Genomic DNA, 15907 nt, shown 5'->3' with positions numbered 1-15907 from the left:
GCAATGATTACAAGATGATTCACTTTGGGGCCGGCCATCAGGGTGCTGGCACCACCCAACACTATAGATTTCAGGTCATTTTCGTTATAGATTTTGAACTTGGGTCATTTTTGTAAATAATAAGATTTTTTGAGTTACTTTTGGAAAAAAGCCGATTTGAACCTATTGCAATTACATTAGTGAAACCTTAAATTTACCACAATACAAAAGGTTTTTTTTTTATGCATTGTAATTTTAATATTCGTATATTATTACTCCTTTTAATTGTGTGTATATATATATTAATAATATTGTTAATTCAAACCAAACGTTTTGTTATCTATTGTGTACTATTTTTAAAAATACCTTTATATTCTAAATCGTAGTTTTTATACGCATACGGATGTGATAAAATTTCTAGTTTAGTACATAATTTTTAAATTTTTTAAATAAAATTTTAAAAACTTTTAATTTTTAATAATAATTATTATATAATTAAAAAACACTTCCTTATAATTTTAATTCAATTTTAAATATTATATTTCACCCACAAAGTGGGGGTTTGGACACATTTTAGGAGTGGTAAAGCCCATCTATTGGGCTGGTCTCGGTTCCCACTTATAGAGAGAGACCATTGTATTAATTAAGTCCAATTCCAACTATATAATATAATGTAAATTAAATTAAATTAAAACGCAGAGTAACCAAAGCAAAGAGAAAGCAAGCAAGGCAAAAGGGAAGGAAAATCAAGCAAAAGCATCGAGTAGGAGCGGTAAACAAAAAAAAATTGGAAATCAAAAGAATGGCGTCATCGTCGAGCAGCGGTCTAACCTTCAAGCTTCATCCGCTGGTAATCGTGAACATATCGGATCACTACACTCGTGTCAAGTCCCAGTTGAACCCTCCTCCGCTCACCTCCACCTCCGCCACCGTCAATGGCGTCGAAAACCAGCAGCAAGCTCCTCGAGTCTATGGATGTGTCATAGGCGTCCAGAGGGGCCGCACCGTCGAGATCTTCAACAGCTTCGAGCTTCTCTACGATCCCTCCACCCACTCCCTTGACCGCCCCTTCCTCAAGAAGAAACAGGAGCTTTGTATGTCTTTTCTCTTTTTCATTTTGTTCTTTTTTCCCCTTATTTTATCGGTAGTAGTACTGGCAATTTAAAAAAAATTTCCTTTGAATTGATTTTCCCAGATAAGAAGGTTTTCCCCCATTTTTATATACTTGGATGGTACTCCACTGGGAGCGATGCCCAGGAATCCGATATGCACATTCATAGAGCCGTATGTTTTCTTAACCATCCTCTCACAGTTATATATAGATAATTACTTTGTAATTTATGTTTCGATGCATATTTGATTGTGTTGCTTGTTATTAAATATTTGATTGATATGGTGATGATCATGAAGAAATGGATTAGGTCTGCTTTTCCGCTTCTATTTATGACTTATTTCTACAATGGAACTATAATGTTGTAATACTTGGTTGCGTCTCCTTTTGATAATTGTTTCTCCTTGTTCATTGTTACAGTTGATGGATATTAATGAAAGTCCTCTCTATGTGCTTCTCAATCCTGCAATCAATCCCACGCAAAAAGATCTTCCAGTCACCATTTATGAAAGTGGTGTGTAGCCTTTCTCTTTATTTCATCCTTTTATGTTAATCAATACCTACCGTCACTTATTCTGTGTCTGAATTTTTGCAATAAGGTGTCCTGTGTGACATTATACTATATTTTTAAAGTTTAAAGTGTAGTTGAGTTCAGTTTGATCAGGTTACCATCTAATTTATTCCGTCATATTGCCAGAACATGTTTTGTTTGCTAACATGAGATTTTACATTCTATGTTTGCTGAGTTGGTCTATTTGTGTTAACTTTTCTTTAATCCTGGAATGATCAACTCATGTTCTTGCTTAAAAGTAATTTCTGACCATTTATGGTGGTGATTAGAAAGGGATGACAATATCACTAACACTAGTCTCCTATTGAATTAATTCAATGTGCTTATATCATCCTGATAGGAACACACTCACTGAAAATCTTGTGCAGTTTTAGGTAGCTTTAATAACCTTTACAGTTCCTCATTATTCTTTGGTGATAACATTTTCTATTCCTCCTCTTGTTGGTCTTGTCAACATAAAAGAGCTGCACGTTATAGATGGGATTCCGCAGCTTATTTTTGTCCGTTCGAGCTACACAATTGAGGTACTTTCCAAGTTTCCATTCTTATAAACCCAGTTTTCTTATAATTTTCACCAACTGGGATTACTGAGGTTGTTTCTTCCGTTTTCTCTTTTTCTTTTTTTTCTTTTGTTTTTTTTTTTTGGGGGGTGCTTAAAGACTGTTGAAGCTGAGAGGATCTCTGTGGATCATGTTGCCCATCTAAAGCCATCTGATGGAGGTTCAGCAGCAACTCAATGTAAGCTTGCATTCTACTTTTTCTTCTTAGGATTTCTGTGGAAAGTAACAATCCTATTTGATGGAAGCCTATTATTTTCTGTCATTGATGGTTACAAGTATTCTTTTCTGTGCTTGTGATGCAGTGGCTGCTCATCTTACTGGTATACATAGTGCCATCAAGATGTTGAATAGCAGAATTAGGGTACTTCATCACTATCTTGTTGGGATGCAAAAAGGTATAAGCCTCTGGTCCTTCCGAATGTAGTGCAATTTAAATTTATTGTAATGCATGTGAATGTTTCAAACGTTCTTGAAAGAAACCTATATTTTTAGTGTAGGGTGTAGATAAAAGTTTCAAACACGGAAAATACTTGAATATAAACTATTATTAATTTTCCATTTTGACAAGAAATTTGAAGACTAGATTTGACAAATTTTTCTGGATTTAAAAAGGAAATGCTACCATCCTTTATTGTCTTTATGACTTTTAATCAGTCATTTCCGAATTTTTATCGGATGTTATATATTATTTATAGAGGATAGGTTGACAAAGTTTGACTATTGTTTGGGCTATTGTGGATTACAAGGCCATGAACTAGTTCTGGTTGTTTTCCATTTCAGGTGATATTCCTTGCGAAAATTCACTATTAAGGCAAGTATCAAGTCTCCTCAGAAGGTTACCTGCCATTGAATCAGAAAAATTTCAGGATGACTTTCTGATGGTGAGTTTTTTTTCTCTGGGTCTGTTTAAGCAAGTGAAGGACTATTTGTCACTTTGTGTAGCCTAAAAGTTGATAGATGTGTAATCATACAATATACCACTTAAGATAGCTAACCAGAAGAAGGTAGAGATGTTTTCTGTTCTTGTGGGCATGATTTGGTTTTTCTAGCATAACTGCGACTGACACCTTCGAAAGTGTGGTATTTTAAAATGGGCAACCATCCTCTCAACTTGTTAGTGCCAGAGTACCATTTCTTGTGGCTACCTAAATTCCATATGTAAAGATTTGAAAGTCCAACCTACCTCCAGAAAGTTGGTAGAATATTCGGTTATGTTATGGTAATAGGGTCTTCTAAAACTTTTAGTTCATAGCAGCTTGTTAGCAGATTTGTAGAAGATGTTTGTTGTATGTTAATTGTTCTGTTGCGACAGTGAAAATGGAAAGATACGTTATGCTAGTTAGCAAGGGTATCTTGGAAATAAAACTGGTGTGGATCTTGACGGTTCAAAATTCACATAATCTACTTAAGTGTATTGGTATGGGCATGATTGTTGCCTACTTCAATCATTTGTGTTCTTTGGATTTAGTGACCTTCCTTTTGAGGAATTGCCTATCAATTTTTTAATCTGGTGAAGCAAATGATTAAGCTGCATTATCACCCTTTTGATCACTTACATGCTTTTCTTTCTCTCTTTTCATAACCTATTCTCAGGAATACAACGACACATTATTGATTACTTATCTTGCAATGTTCACTAACTGCTCAAGGTAAGGATTATGTTTACTTTTGTTTACATGATATGCCTACTTTGGCTAAAATGATTCAGTATTATGTATTATTATGGTGATGGCGACAATGACGTTGACGTGTACTCTTGCAGCACAATGAATGAGCTAGTCGACAAATTCAACACTGCTTATGATAGGCATAGTCGAAGGGGTGGACGGACTGCTTTCATTTGAATGTGGGTATTGTTTATTAGTAAGTTAGATTTTTGTTGGGGAGAATGGTGATGCTGTTTGTGTTTGCAGTGTTTCAAAGCTTCTTAAATAAGGTAATATGATTTGAAGTACTAATATGGTATTAATAGGGATATTTAAACTTCCTAGAGATGACTGTAAGTGGTGCCTGGCCTTACCTTGCCTGCATATTTCGTCATTTATAGACAAAAAACTACAGTCGCCTCAAATTTTGCCTTGCCTGCCTATTAGAATCAATTGAATTTAGGCGTTTAAGGTCATTTCAATATCAAATGTTCGAGTAATTGAAATCAGTAACTGTTTCAATGTGAAGAGGAAAGCAGCAGTATAACAAAGAATCTCATTAAAGTGTAAACAGACACAAACGAACAAACAAACAAAAAACATTTGATGAGTACAAGGGGAAGAGAGAAAGCAAAGGAGTGAATAGAAGAAAAATGTGAGGAATTACAAAGAATTATTAACAACAAAATGGGAGTGGAAGTGTTGAAACACCAAGTACTAGCTACTGTTGCAAGAAGATGGAGCAAAAACCAACCTTTTCCCTTTCAAATCAAATTCCCACAAATAATTTTGTTGCATAATGTTTCCAATAACAGAAAGTGCAGGGAAACGTGCAGGCAAAAACCCGAGGCACCTAACTCCAGCAGCAGCAGCAATGACATAGCTATTCCAGTGTGGTTCAAACCGAGCTCCATCATTGAAGTGAATGATCAATTTTGGCACCAAACTCCCGTTGAAACCCTCAGAGTTGAAGCAATACTCCATTGGTACCCCATCCAATTTCACCCTCTGGTATTTTGAAACCGACACCTTAAGGGCTTCCATCACTGCCTGGTAAGCCGGATCAGCTAGAAATGTTAGGCTAGTGCCAGAGTCGATGATTGTTCCACCGCCTACACTTGCATCCCACACTTGCATTGGTATTTCCAACATTTTGTTCCCAACAGAGATTCCTATCACATTTACAGCATAAAATGAAGGGATAGCATCGAGTTCGAGCTGGGTGTGGCGAGTATTGCCAGACACTTTGACTTGGTTTCGGTTAGTGCCGAAGATGATGTAGTTGGTGGCATTTAAATGGCTCAAGTGATCAACGAGGCAATAAGAGAATTTGCCACCGAATGTGGCGGCAGCATTGGTTGCGAAAGAATACTTGGTATTGGCTAATCCCATGATACCATCTACGTTTTGCAAAGTTGGGCCCTGGAAAGAGTCAGTGCACCCTATTAGCACATTATGGAGTCTGGTTTTTCTACCATTGGTAAGGCCAGCACTGACGGTCTCGTTAGCAAACACTCCCATTGCAGCTGACCCATCTGAATACCTGTTTCATAATAATAATCGAATTGAACATCAAACCAATCCAAATTGAAGTATTAATTTTCATTTTTATAAAAATAAATTTTTATATTTTTTGTCAATAACCCTACCACTAGGAAAATCAGACACATTTCACCATCACCACTAGGAATTGCTGGCTTTCCCAAAATAAGGCCCCACTCTTACAGGACTTGAATGTCCGGTTTTGGTACCAAAAAAATATTGGGTCATGTGAACCTTACCTACTAATAATAACTACCACTAATATCTTTGTGTTGGATGTAGTTAAGATAGCAATATGGGTTATTGTATCTGCACTACCCAGCCTCATCTGGTAACTATGGCTGACACCATTTATTCTCCGATTTACAAATCTTTATTTTTGTGTAATAAATATATAATTCAACTAAAAACGTGCTCCAAATCATAATTTCTGAATCAATATTTACTATATGGACAGGTAGTGAATTTAAAAGCCAACTCTGAGGCTTCAATTGTCTGGAGGTTGGTTTAGTGCATTTAAAGCCAAACTACAAAAGAAGCAATTGACATAAATATCAGTGAGCCTTAGCAGCTCTCCCAACAGCATTTACCTCCCAAGCAGCTCTAACTTTAATACCCAATTTTAGGGTTAGGTTATTTAACTCAACTCCACCTATCGTGGAGATACGTGTATTGGACATTGGACGGAAATAAACAAAATCATAAGCAGAGGAGAGGTGAGGTCAATTATTTACCAACAATGTGTCGTAACTCCATTTAGAAGTTGTTTCCAAATCTAAATACTAAATCTAATATGCGTACCTGTAATCATAGGCGCAAGGGGTAATTGGAGTAGGGCATGTTGTGAGAGAGAAGAGATTCATGAGCTCAACTTTACACATCTCTGAAAAGCAAGGAACTGGGCTAAAGGATGAAGATAATGGAGCATGGAACACCCTCTTTCGGTTTATCCTGCCTTTTCTGGTACAACTACGATCCCCTCTCGAACATCGGTATCGACACCGGATCCACGTCAAATCACTTCCCGTGTCGACTATCAACCAGAACTTCTGCGACGGTGTCCCCACTTTGAACGACGTAATGTATTGGCCTATCCCGAAATCTCTACCCGAGGCAAGCGGCATTTTAATGGATGCAGTGAGTGGATCCTCTTCTTTGGCTCGTCTTCGGTGGGACATGATACCGTGGCGGATAATGTCATGGTAGAGAAGGTCGACCAGGCGTTGGTGCTGAGTTATAGGGTGGTTGTTGGTGAACTGAGGAGCATGCCTATGTATTAACTCTAATGTGATGGAGTTGGAATCGTGTTGATGCTGCATTTGATCAACATGTTGTTGAGCTACAACCATGGAAACCAACACCATGAATGGGACTAAAATAATGAGCTTCACCTTCATAACTAGTATACTCTCACTCTAAACAAATTAAACAAAAGAGAAGATCCAGACCAGACAGGAAGAAAGAAAGAAAAAGAGAAATGAAAGTAGGAAAAAAATGCTTATTTTGGTTGCAATCTATATATACCCCTTTGCTTTAAATCTGCCATCAATTAGGATTTTTGATTAGGTTGTGCTTGCTTCTTGTAATAAATAACATACACACATATCTATATATATATATATATATATATATATATATATATAGATTGTTGCTTCAAGTCTTCAACCACACAGACATCCCTTCCCACTTCTCTCATCTTTCTTTTGTTTTTCCTTTTAATTAATTATTATATAAATGATTGCTTTAATTATGAATTTTATAAAACCAGATAAATTAATTCAATTGATAATATTTATTAATTTTTGTAGATTATTGAAGTGTTTGTATTGGACTGCTAATTTACATGTCAGCTATAGGTTTAATACTGTTATTCAATTTTATTAATTTATTAATTTTCCTGAAATATGAAGAAGGATTTTTCGAGTTAAAGTTAAAATTATTTATAAAAATAGTAATTAATTTCCTCTGCCTGTGTTGAGTAGGGTTATGTGTTCCTTCTCTCTCAATGGTTGGATTCCAAATGGCTGCCCCAAAATTCAACTCTTATATTTCGTGTTTGACCTCAAAGAGCAAAAACTATCTAGGGATGGAATCTAAAATTAAAACCCAATTATTGTGTATTGTTGTGTTGGCATTTTATTAATCAAAACAAATTAATAAAAAGAGTAAAAAGTCAGTAACGCGGTGGCTGCCCTGCTCTTCTATTAATTCGTGTCAAATTATTAGGGTACCTAAAATAATAGGACTACTTTTTTAATCAACTCAAGCAACTCAAGCTGTTGCATTGTGGCAACCAAGTTGCTCTCATCTCAATTTTCAGAAATAAATAAAATCCACAATCATGTTAATAAAATATCATCTAAATGTTGCATTTTTATTTATTACACTTTAATTTACCATCTCATTTGTGACCTCGATAATTATCTTTAGGGATGAATGTTGGAGTCAAAACTTCTGCGTCATTCAGTTTCATTTTATCATTCTAATTTGATTTAAATTTTTTCGAATCGAGTCGAGTTGATCCGAGTAAAATTGTTCGAATTAAACTAAAAATAAACATTCCAAATTAAAATCTTGTAACAATATAAATATTTCTTGTTAGAGCCCACAAATTTAAATATAATTTGAGAACTCTTTGAAACCAAAATAAAGGGAAAAAATATGATAAACTTGAATTGATAATTTACTTGTTTAGGCCTCAAAATTATTATTTTGATTTTTCTTTAACTTTAGAATTTTTAATTATATATATTTAAAAAAAATTTATGAAAATTTCAATTTTTAAAATATTTGAACTTTCAAGATTATTTTGAATTTTTCAGTAATTTTGTTAGAGAAATCGGTTTGCTCATTTTCGAAATTAACAGGGACTAAAAGGGTATTTACGCCAATATATTATTTGAATTGTTCGAATTATTCGAGTTTTAATTCGGCTTGAACTCAAAAAACTGAATTACTTTGACTTAAAAAAAAAAAAAGTAAGTCAAAATTGAAAAAGAATTTTAATTTATTCAAATCGATTTTAATAGATTTATAACAAATCGGTGGATAAAAGTAAGAGACTCCTTTACCTAGAAGCATTGTCATCAACTTTAGCCATTTATACTAATATTAAGATTTGTTGCTTAATTTTATAATAAAATAATTAAGTTACAGTTTTAAAGATAATAATTAGAAGAGTCTAAAGACCTGTAAACAACCAGTCATTCTTTTAGTTAGGGATAATTGAAGAGAGATAATAGGAGACAGAAACAAGGAAATTCTTCCTTTATTTATTTATTTATTTATTATCTTATCTACAGATTTGACAATGACGTTGTTGTTGTTGTTATTACTACAATTAAATTAAAATCTTGAGATCCTGTTTAATAACGTTTATAGGGTTAACGTATTCAACATTAGGCAACACTTAAAAGCAACTATTTTCATGTATATGGCAGAGTGCAAAACTTACAAGCAACCATTTCCAAGGAACAAAAAAGAAGCTATTATGAGAGATTGCTGTAGGAGAAATAAATTAATAAGGTCTATACTCGGTTACTTGATCTTTTCATTATTACAACAGTATCTTAATAATATTGAAATGCTAAATGAAAGAAAAGTTATTCCATAATCATAAATCTCAAACCCATAGTTGCTAAGGAACTTGCATCGCATTCAAAGGTTTCACTCACATCACATGAGAAATGAGATGGGAGTTGGCTCAGCATATGCCTCTCAACTAAAAACATGGAAAAGCAAAAAACGTTTCTCTTTCTCCTTTTAAATTACAAAAGAACCCAAAGACTTAAAAGATATTTAAAAGAACAAGAAAAGTTGGCAATGTTAAAAATATTGGAATTCTAAATTTATTCAATATCACACACGACTGGAAATGTGATAGTGGTGAATTAACGTAAATCCAATGCCAAATGCTAAGGATTTAGACAGTTGATTTAGTCAAGTAATGCAAAGTCAATGAATGATCCAGCTGTTCATTCATCTTAATTTTCTCAATCTGCAAACTGCACCCACCCTAAAGTAAGACATTACCATTTCTTTTCAACATAAGTTGTTGTCTGTCATGAAGTTTTTTTTTTAATTTATAAGAAAGTTGGACTTGTTTTAAGTCAACATTTAAATGAGTTGGCCTTCAATACACGATAATCCAGTTTCTGCGCCAGAGATTGTGACTTGGCCACCACATTGCAATATCTTTTGTAGCCAAAACAATCTGCCTCTGGCATTTGACCGGGACCAGAGTTTAGGGATATTATATAAAAAATAGTCTGATCCGGTCCAACGAAATGAAAAACTACTTACGTTGAAGTTTTATGGCAGCTTCTTGAGCACAGCTTTAAGATGTGGCTGAAGAGTGGTAAGATTGGTAGCCATTTGAACAACATAATGTAGATCTCCATTAACCATCTCGTAAACTCGACTTATCTCCCTCACCTGCTCAACAAAAAAACCAATGCACTGCCGTTAATAAGGCTCCACTTTATTCTTCATATGCCATCCACACTATGTTCTTCACTCAAACTAGGCTAGAAAAAAAAGTCTCAAACTGCCTAATGTACAACTTTAGATTATTAGTTAGGGTATTTTCTCTGATTTGGATTGCAGTTGATCGATCCCACTTGCAAATATGCATGCCTTTAATGATTGAAAAGAATGAGGTAGGCCGAATGAGATAATGCTTGAAAATTGGGGAAAAACCAGTCACTTCAATTCCATCATAGAAAACAAGCACAACAAATAATCAAAAGGTGATGACAAATAGGTAGGAACAAAAGACATAATGCAACATGGTCTGTCTAAACCTGAGAATGTGGGGAATATGCAAGTTGAATCTCTACACTTTGAGACTAAATGCTTTACTGAAGTGCTATCTTGTTTAGCTTCCATTGATTTAATCTTCCTAACCTAAGAAGCAAGATCATATCTATCACGGCAAATGAGGAATTTGGTGCAAAGTTTTCTATTAACTTAATTATTCTACGTGTTTTCAAGAAGTTTATGGCACATGAGAAATTTACTATTATTGATGCAATAGTTAAACTTTTTGTACTTGTTTAGGGTTTTCCATGCCATCCTCCACTTGTTTGATGTTTTCTCCATTAACATTCTGCAAGTATAGCTTTCTCTATGTATTGCAAGTTCTCTTATCATCCGTCTAAATGTTCAAAAGTTTCAACGACTTCCACGTATTCGGGGTTATTTGTCATTGAAATTTTTTCTCCAAGTCTTTGAGATTGCTTTATGGTGTTCTCTATGCCGTGGAGGTCTTCCCATTATCCTTCCAAGCGTTTGGTGTTTTTGTGACCAAGTTCCACTTATTTTAGTATCCTATCATTGTTTCTCCAAGTCTTCAAGATTGTTTTGATAACATTCTCTATGTATGTAAGGTCTTCACGTCATCTCTCCAAATGCTCAAAGTGTTTTAGTAATGACCTCCACTTGTTTTAGGGTTCTTATTGTTGATCCTCTCGGTCCTTGAGATTATTTTGACAAATTCTTTCTGTATTGGAGGTCTTTACATCATCTCCAAGAGTTTGAAATGTTTCAATAACATTCTCCACTCGAAGGTTTCTGTCAAGTGTTCAGGTGTTCTAATAACATCCTCCACTTGAAAAAACTTCACATCATCCCTCAGGTGTTAAAAGTTATTTTAATAACATCTTCCACTTGAACTTCCTTATGGTCCTTCGAAGAGTCTTCAAGATTTCTTTGGGCCTTCCTTTTGTGTTATCCCTCCCTTCAAAAATGGTTGACACGATGGTTGATGTCTGTGTTTTCTTCCTCTTGGGGTGTACATGGCTTGCACTCTTTCTTTGTGTGGCATTTGTGGCATCAATTTTGCAAGCCTTGTGACATTGGGGACCTTATTCCCTCTGTTAGAGTTGTGTGACCCGAATCCCGTCACTTGTAAAAGAAATAAAATAGAGAGGCAAAATAGGGGAATTTGTGGGGGCAAAGTACTGATGTCCCTAATACCTTTATGTATTTGGCTTGCCCATTGGTCCACTTCTGTGGAGTTCATGTGCCCCTTCATGTTTGTTGTGGAGGAATTACTTCATTTTATGCCTTTGCTCTTTATTTGGTATAGCCATGTAAGAGAGTACTAGATTTGTAGACTTTTTCTTCGTGGTTGACTTTTCTAACCATGTTCTCTCTTCCTCATATGGTAACTGTGGTGGTCCAATGAGAAAAAAGAAGCTTTAGCTTTCACCTTTTCTTTCTCTTCCTTATGAGGTATGATTTAAGTCTATCAAAACTAGCAACTTGAGCTTAAGCTTTCAAGGGTAATATGGTTTAGGCTTGAAAAATTCTAGGCTTAGAGATGCTTAGGCCCTGAATGTTACTACTTACCATTAGTAACAGAGCATGTGTCAGCCCGATGCAGGCTTCCATACCATGCAGGTCAGATCTTAGTCCCAAGGAGTGGGGCTTCATTGTGATTGTGATCTGTTACATTTATGAGATTGTCTAAGATTTGGGTGGCAATGATTCAAAATTCCGTCCTATTATCTGATAAGGTGAGCCAAATCTGCTTCGATTCAAAAAAATCGATTGAATTATCAAATGGTTCGATCGAGCAGATTTTTTGACAATGACTAAAAGGCTTGTAAATGCTAGTTTTGAATTATTAAATTAGTCATCTAACTAATATAGCTTTTCAATCTAAAGCCTAAACAAAAATCTTAATTTTTTGTGAAAATTCTGAACTTTCATTGTTTTATGATAGCTAAAAAATTGTAATGCTGTGGTTAAATGAAACTTTTTAGGTGGACCCTAGTCCAGTAGTTTTTACGTTCTTATCAAATGATTTTCCACTTAAAAGTTGTGCATCTGTGTTTGTGGGTGATTTGTGGTTTTTAAGCGGACTCTCAAGTCACCTAAAATTTTATACCACTTGCTTTATATGCTTAAATATAATTAAATATTTATTTTAACTTGAACAGATCTATCGAATCTAACTTGAATTTCTTTTCATTAGACACAATTCAGTAATTTTTCAAGTCAAGTTTGGTTCACAAAATAAAACAAATCAACCTTATTAACTCAAATTTTTTTTCACTCAATATGGCTTGATTCGACTGGATACTCACCCCTAAATGTGACATGTTAAATCTATATAATGGTTCAAGTCCGTCTCTAGTACTAAATTGAGCTTAAGGAAAACATGGCCACTTGGTTCATAGCAACAAAGAGAATATGAAATTTTCTTATAGCATAAACAACCAACTTGATAAGATTAACTAATAACAAAATTTTATGTTGATTGATAAAAGATAATAATAATAATAACAATAATAACCTAAGGAGATAAACATCAATATAGTTCACAAAATGAGAATCACAGAAGCTAAATACTAAAGATAAATCTAATTTCTAAAGATAACTACTTATAAGATAAGGACCCCAAGGGACTAACTTCATCACTCTTGGCATCTTTATGCACCCATCATATTCCCTACTCTCATGCCTTGGCACATCCTGTTGTTGGTAACTTCAATTTTCAGTTTCTAGTAACTTTATAGACTATTAAGAACCTTAAAATGTTGATCTGACATTTCATCTTTCCTTGCACTTTATAGTTTCCCTTTCCCTGTAACTATGATATTTCAATTCCATTTGTCTAAGTTTTGACTTTTACTCAACCTGTTGTTCCGACTTTTTCACTATGTTTTCATTTAATAGCTCAATGATTTTTTTGAACATAAACACTAATTGGTTCTCAAAATAAAAGTTGTTCCACATAAATCACTATCCATTGCTAAATTGCCTTTATCATATATTTTACAACTCTTTTAATTCCCATCTACATACTAGACCTTTTTGTGTAAAATCCTATTTAGTTTTCTCACCAATGCCACTATTTATTTTCTTCGAACCAATGCAAACCATGTCAATAAAAAATAAATCCTATTTGGTTTTGGTATCTATATAAAATTTGGTTAGATTTTCAAGCCATCCTTCTCATCCTCAGAATCGGCTTTAACGATCATCTCCTAAGTGATACCACCAGCATGAACCATATCTATGACTTCCACGATGATATCCCATTTTATTCTTAAAATATGCAATTACAAATTGAGATCATTAGTGAGGTCAACTGTATAACACACAATCCAAGGCTAAAGTAATAAAAAGAGGCTATGTTAACGATATCAGGACTATAAAAACAAGGAGCACCATATCTCAACAGTATATAACTCAAAATGAAGTGAAACAAGCACATAATTTAGCAGGACAACTATTCTGGATAGTTGGGAATTCCCGAGTCTGATGTGGCAGTTTCAGAAATGCTAAGTGTGTGGAATGTGCAGCAACATTGTCAAGGAACTCAAAAGAGAACAAAGTAAATTTTATTTGAATAAGTTCATTAAGATTAGTTTCAAGTGGATATAAATCATGGGCCGTGAGCAAAAACGAAAAAGTAGAACTAATAAATCCAAAGAGAAAGGGCACAGTTGCTTCTTGTATCAAGGACGAGTGTGTGGAAATGTGGATAACAAAAGATGTAAAGCATAGTGGAGAATCATACTTTATCCAGAAGCATAAATTTGAATTATAAAAGGGCAGATTCTCCTTCAGTTCCATTATATTCTATCGTAGAAGAAGATGTTATATCAGAACAAGAACCAACAAAGAAATTTTAGCTACTGCTTCTGTTAAGTAATTACATTGTAGCATATTAACTAATTGTCTGTGCTCATGCTTTAAAAATAATTTGCTATTGGCAAGGGCATAGATGGTTCAAGTTAGACCCAACTTCAACGAAAAAGGAACTCCAACCCCATAACTTTAACAGTTGATTACTTGGAATTTTTATGCAGAAACGTTAAAAGATGGGTATCCTAAGCTACACATTCAAACATTTCAAATGACTATTTGTACTTTTTACTATTTCAAAGTGTATCTAGTGGGACATGATAAGAACATTAGTAAAAGAATTTAAACTTACTAAGGATTAGTAAGCAGAGAAGAATATCCCTTTGTGTCAACAGTTCCTATATCTAAGTCACCACTCACTAGTAAAGATAATCAAAAACTGAGCAAATGGATTAGGAAGACAGAGTCCATCATAGCTAGAAATGACTTTGACCAAAATTTACTTGATTTTATCACCCTGAACTATCCCCCAACCAAAAAGCTAGGGCCAGCGAGCTAAAATGTATCAAGGGCCATGCTTGAGATGCCAAAAACAGAGGTTTTTATTCAAGATTTAGAGGTTCAGGTACTACAAACGACAGGCAGTATCACAACATACTGAACATGGAACTCCAACCCAATTTTACTAAAGAAATATATTATTTGAAATTGAGCAAAACAAATTCAAAGAGCACGAAGAATAGAGATAGAAATGGAAAAAGAAATCATAATGATAGCAAAATATATAGCTGAGAAATGAGAAAAGAGGAAAAGAAAAGAATACCTTGGAAGCATTGGCTACGACTTGGCTATGAAGCTTGATGACATTGTCCTCTGCACTGTAGGTCCCCTTCTGATATAATAAAACATACATCAAGCAAAAGAAGAAAAACGGAGGTTAAAGACAAGGGAAAAGAGAAAGGGAGAAGAGAATACGAGAACTTCCGCAAGGCCAGTGCTCTGAGCAATGACAACTTCAAGAGAGCCATGAGGTTTAGGACGCCAATAACCGGACTCGGAGTGCATAGGCTGACCAGAATCGAGTTTCCAGGTCTTGTGAGAGTAGGCTATGACGGGCTTCCCAGACGCAGGGTGAGAGAAGTGAAGCTCTTCGCCATAGCGGAAGGAGTTGATGGTGGGGTATCCTCCTTCGCCTTCGCCTTTCCATGTGCCCAACAAGTAGGACAGTGGCGCAACCGCGGGGTGAATTGCGCTACTTTCTTCCTTCTTCTCCTTATCCATGGCTTTTCAAACTATTTCGCTGTAATTTTTGGCATCAATAGATAATGAAGTTGGGCTATCGATCTGCTCTGTTTTGCCCGCCCTCTTGTTTTGTCTCACACGCACCGACGCCACGTGTCTTCATTTTCCTCTAGACTTTTTGAACTTTTGCAAAATTTAACTTAATGCATTAGGGGTAAAAACTACTCTCCCGTCCTCCCAATTTCTATACTAATTGAATTTGTACCTCTCAACAAAATTGGAGCAATTTAATTTGATCATAATATTAGTATTTTACGTCAAATGTATGTTTTTTATTAGTATAATAATAAATTTAGCTATTGGTTTTATATATTTTGTATAAATGTTGACAAAATATGTAAATATTATGAGCTAAATTTGTTAAATCAAGACCAAATTGATAGAGTACATAAATATCGTAGGATAAATTTATTAAATCAATACTAAATTGATAGAACGTGTAAACTTTGAAGGCTACATTTGTTATTTTACCAATTGGCAAAAAAATATTAATTATCCTTAACTGCTCACTTTCAAATTTGAGAGAAATTGAATTACTCCAATTTTTTAAAAAGAACCAATGTGCTTAATATCAAATTTGAGAGAGACCAGACAAATC

At 34.7% G+C, this 15907-nt stretch overlaps 3 protein-coding genes across 5 annotated transcripts; 1 reads left to right on the top strand and 2 right to left on the bottom strand.

Moving 5' to 3' along the window:
* Positions 1 to 667: 667 nt before the first annotated feature.
* LOC105783037 (COP9 signalosome complex subunit 6a) lies at positions 668 to 4292 on the top strand. The gene is made up of 9 exons (XM_012608204.2): positions 668 to 1073; positions 1175 to 1263; positions 1511 to 1604; positions 2124 to 2185; positions 2321 to 2399; positions 2524 to 2616; positions 3002 to 3102; positions 3815 to 3870; positions 3984 to 4292. Exons 1-9 carry the CDS (start codon positions 782 to 784, stop codon positions 4063 to 4065), a joined length of 948 nt encoding a protein of 315 aa, XP_012463658.1. The 5' UTR covers positions 668 to 781; the 3' UTR covers positions 4066 to 4292.
* A 119-nt stretch (positions 4293 to 4411) lies between these two features.
* LOC105783036 (aspartic proteinase NANA, chloroplast) lies at positions 4412 to 7007 on the bottom strand. Its single transcript, XM_012608203.2, has 2 exons — positions 6211 to 7007; positions 4412 to 5410 (listed from the first exon to the last, which is right to left on the bottom strand). Exons 1-2 carry the CDS (start codon positions 6804 to 6806, stop codon positions 4585 to 4587), a joined length of 1422 nt encoding a protein of 473 aa, XP_012463657.1. The 5' UTR covers positions 6807 to 7007; the 3' UTR covers positions 4412 to 4584.
* Positions 7008 to 9241: 2234 nt separating this feature from the next.
* LOC105783938 (peroxynitrite isomerase Rv2717c) lies at positions 9242 to 15354 on the bottom strand. Of its 3 annotated transcripts, none has more exons than XM_012609651.2 (4): positions 14983 to 15354; positions 14831 to 14899; positions 9712 to 9843; positions 9242 to 9628 (listed from the first exon to the last, which is right to left on the bottom strand). In XM_012609651.2, exons 1-3 carry the CDS (start codon positions 15286 to 15288, stop codon positions 9721 to 9723), a joined length of 498 nt encoding a protein of 165 aa, XP_012465105.1. In that variant the 5' UTR covers positions 15289 to 15354; the 3' UTR covers positions 9242 to 9628; positions 9712 to 9720. The 3 variants fall into 3 exon arrangements, with proteins under 3 accessions (XP_012465105.1, XP_052483160.1, XP_012465104.1); XM_052627200.1 differs by having other exon boundaries at positions 9242 to 9622; XM_012609650.2 differs by having other exon boundaries at positions 9242 to 9843.
* Between the last annotated feature and the right edge of the window lie 553 nt (positions 15355 to 15907).

The sequence above is a fragment of the Gossypium raimondii genome, chromosome 13 (genome assembly GCF_025698545.1).
Source record: "Gossypium raimondii isolate GPD5lz chromosome 13, ASM2569854v1, whole genome shotgun sequence".
Lineage (NCBI taxonomy): Eukaryota > Viridiplantae > Streptophyta > Magnoliopsida > Malvales > Malvaceae > Gossypium > Gossypium raimondii.
The sequence above is the reverse complement of the archived record's forward strand: the minus strand, read 5'-3'. Positions and strand labels throughout refer to the sequence as shown.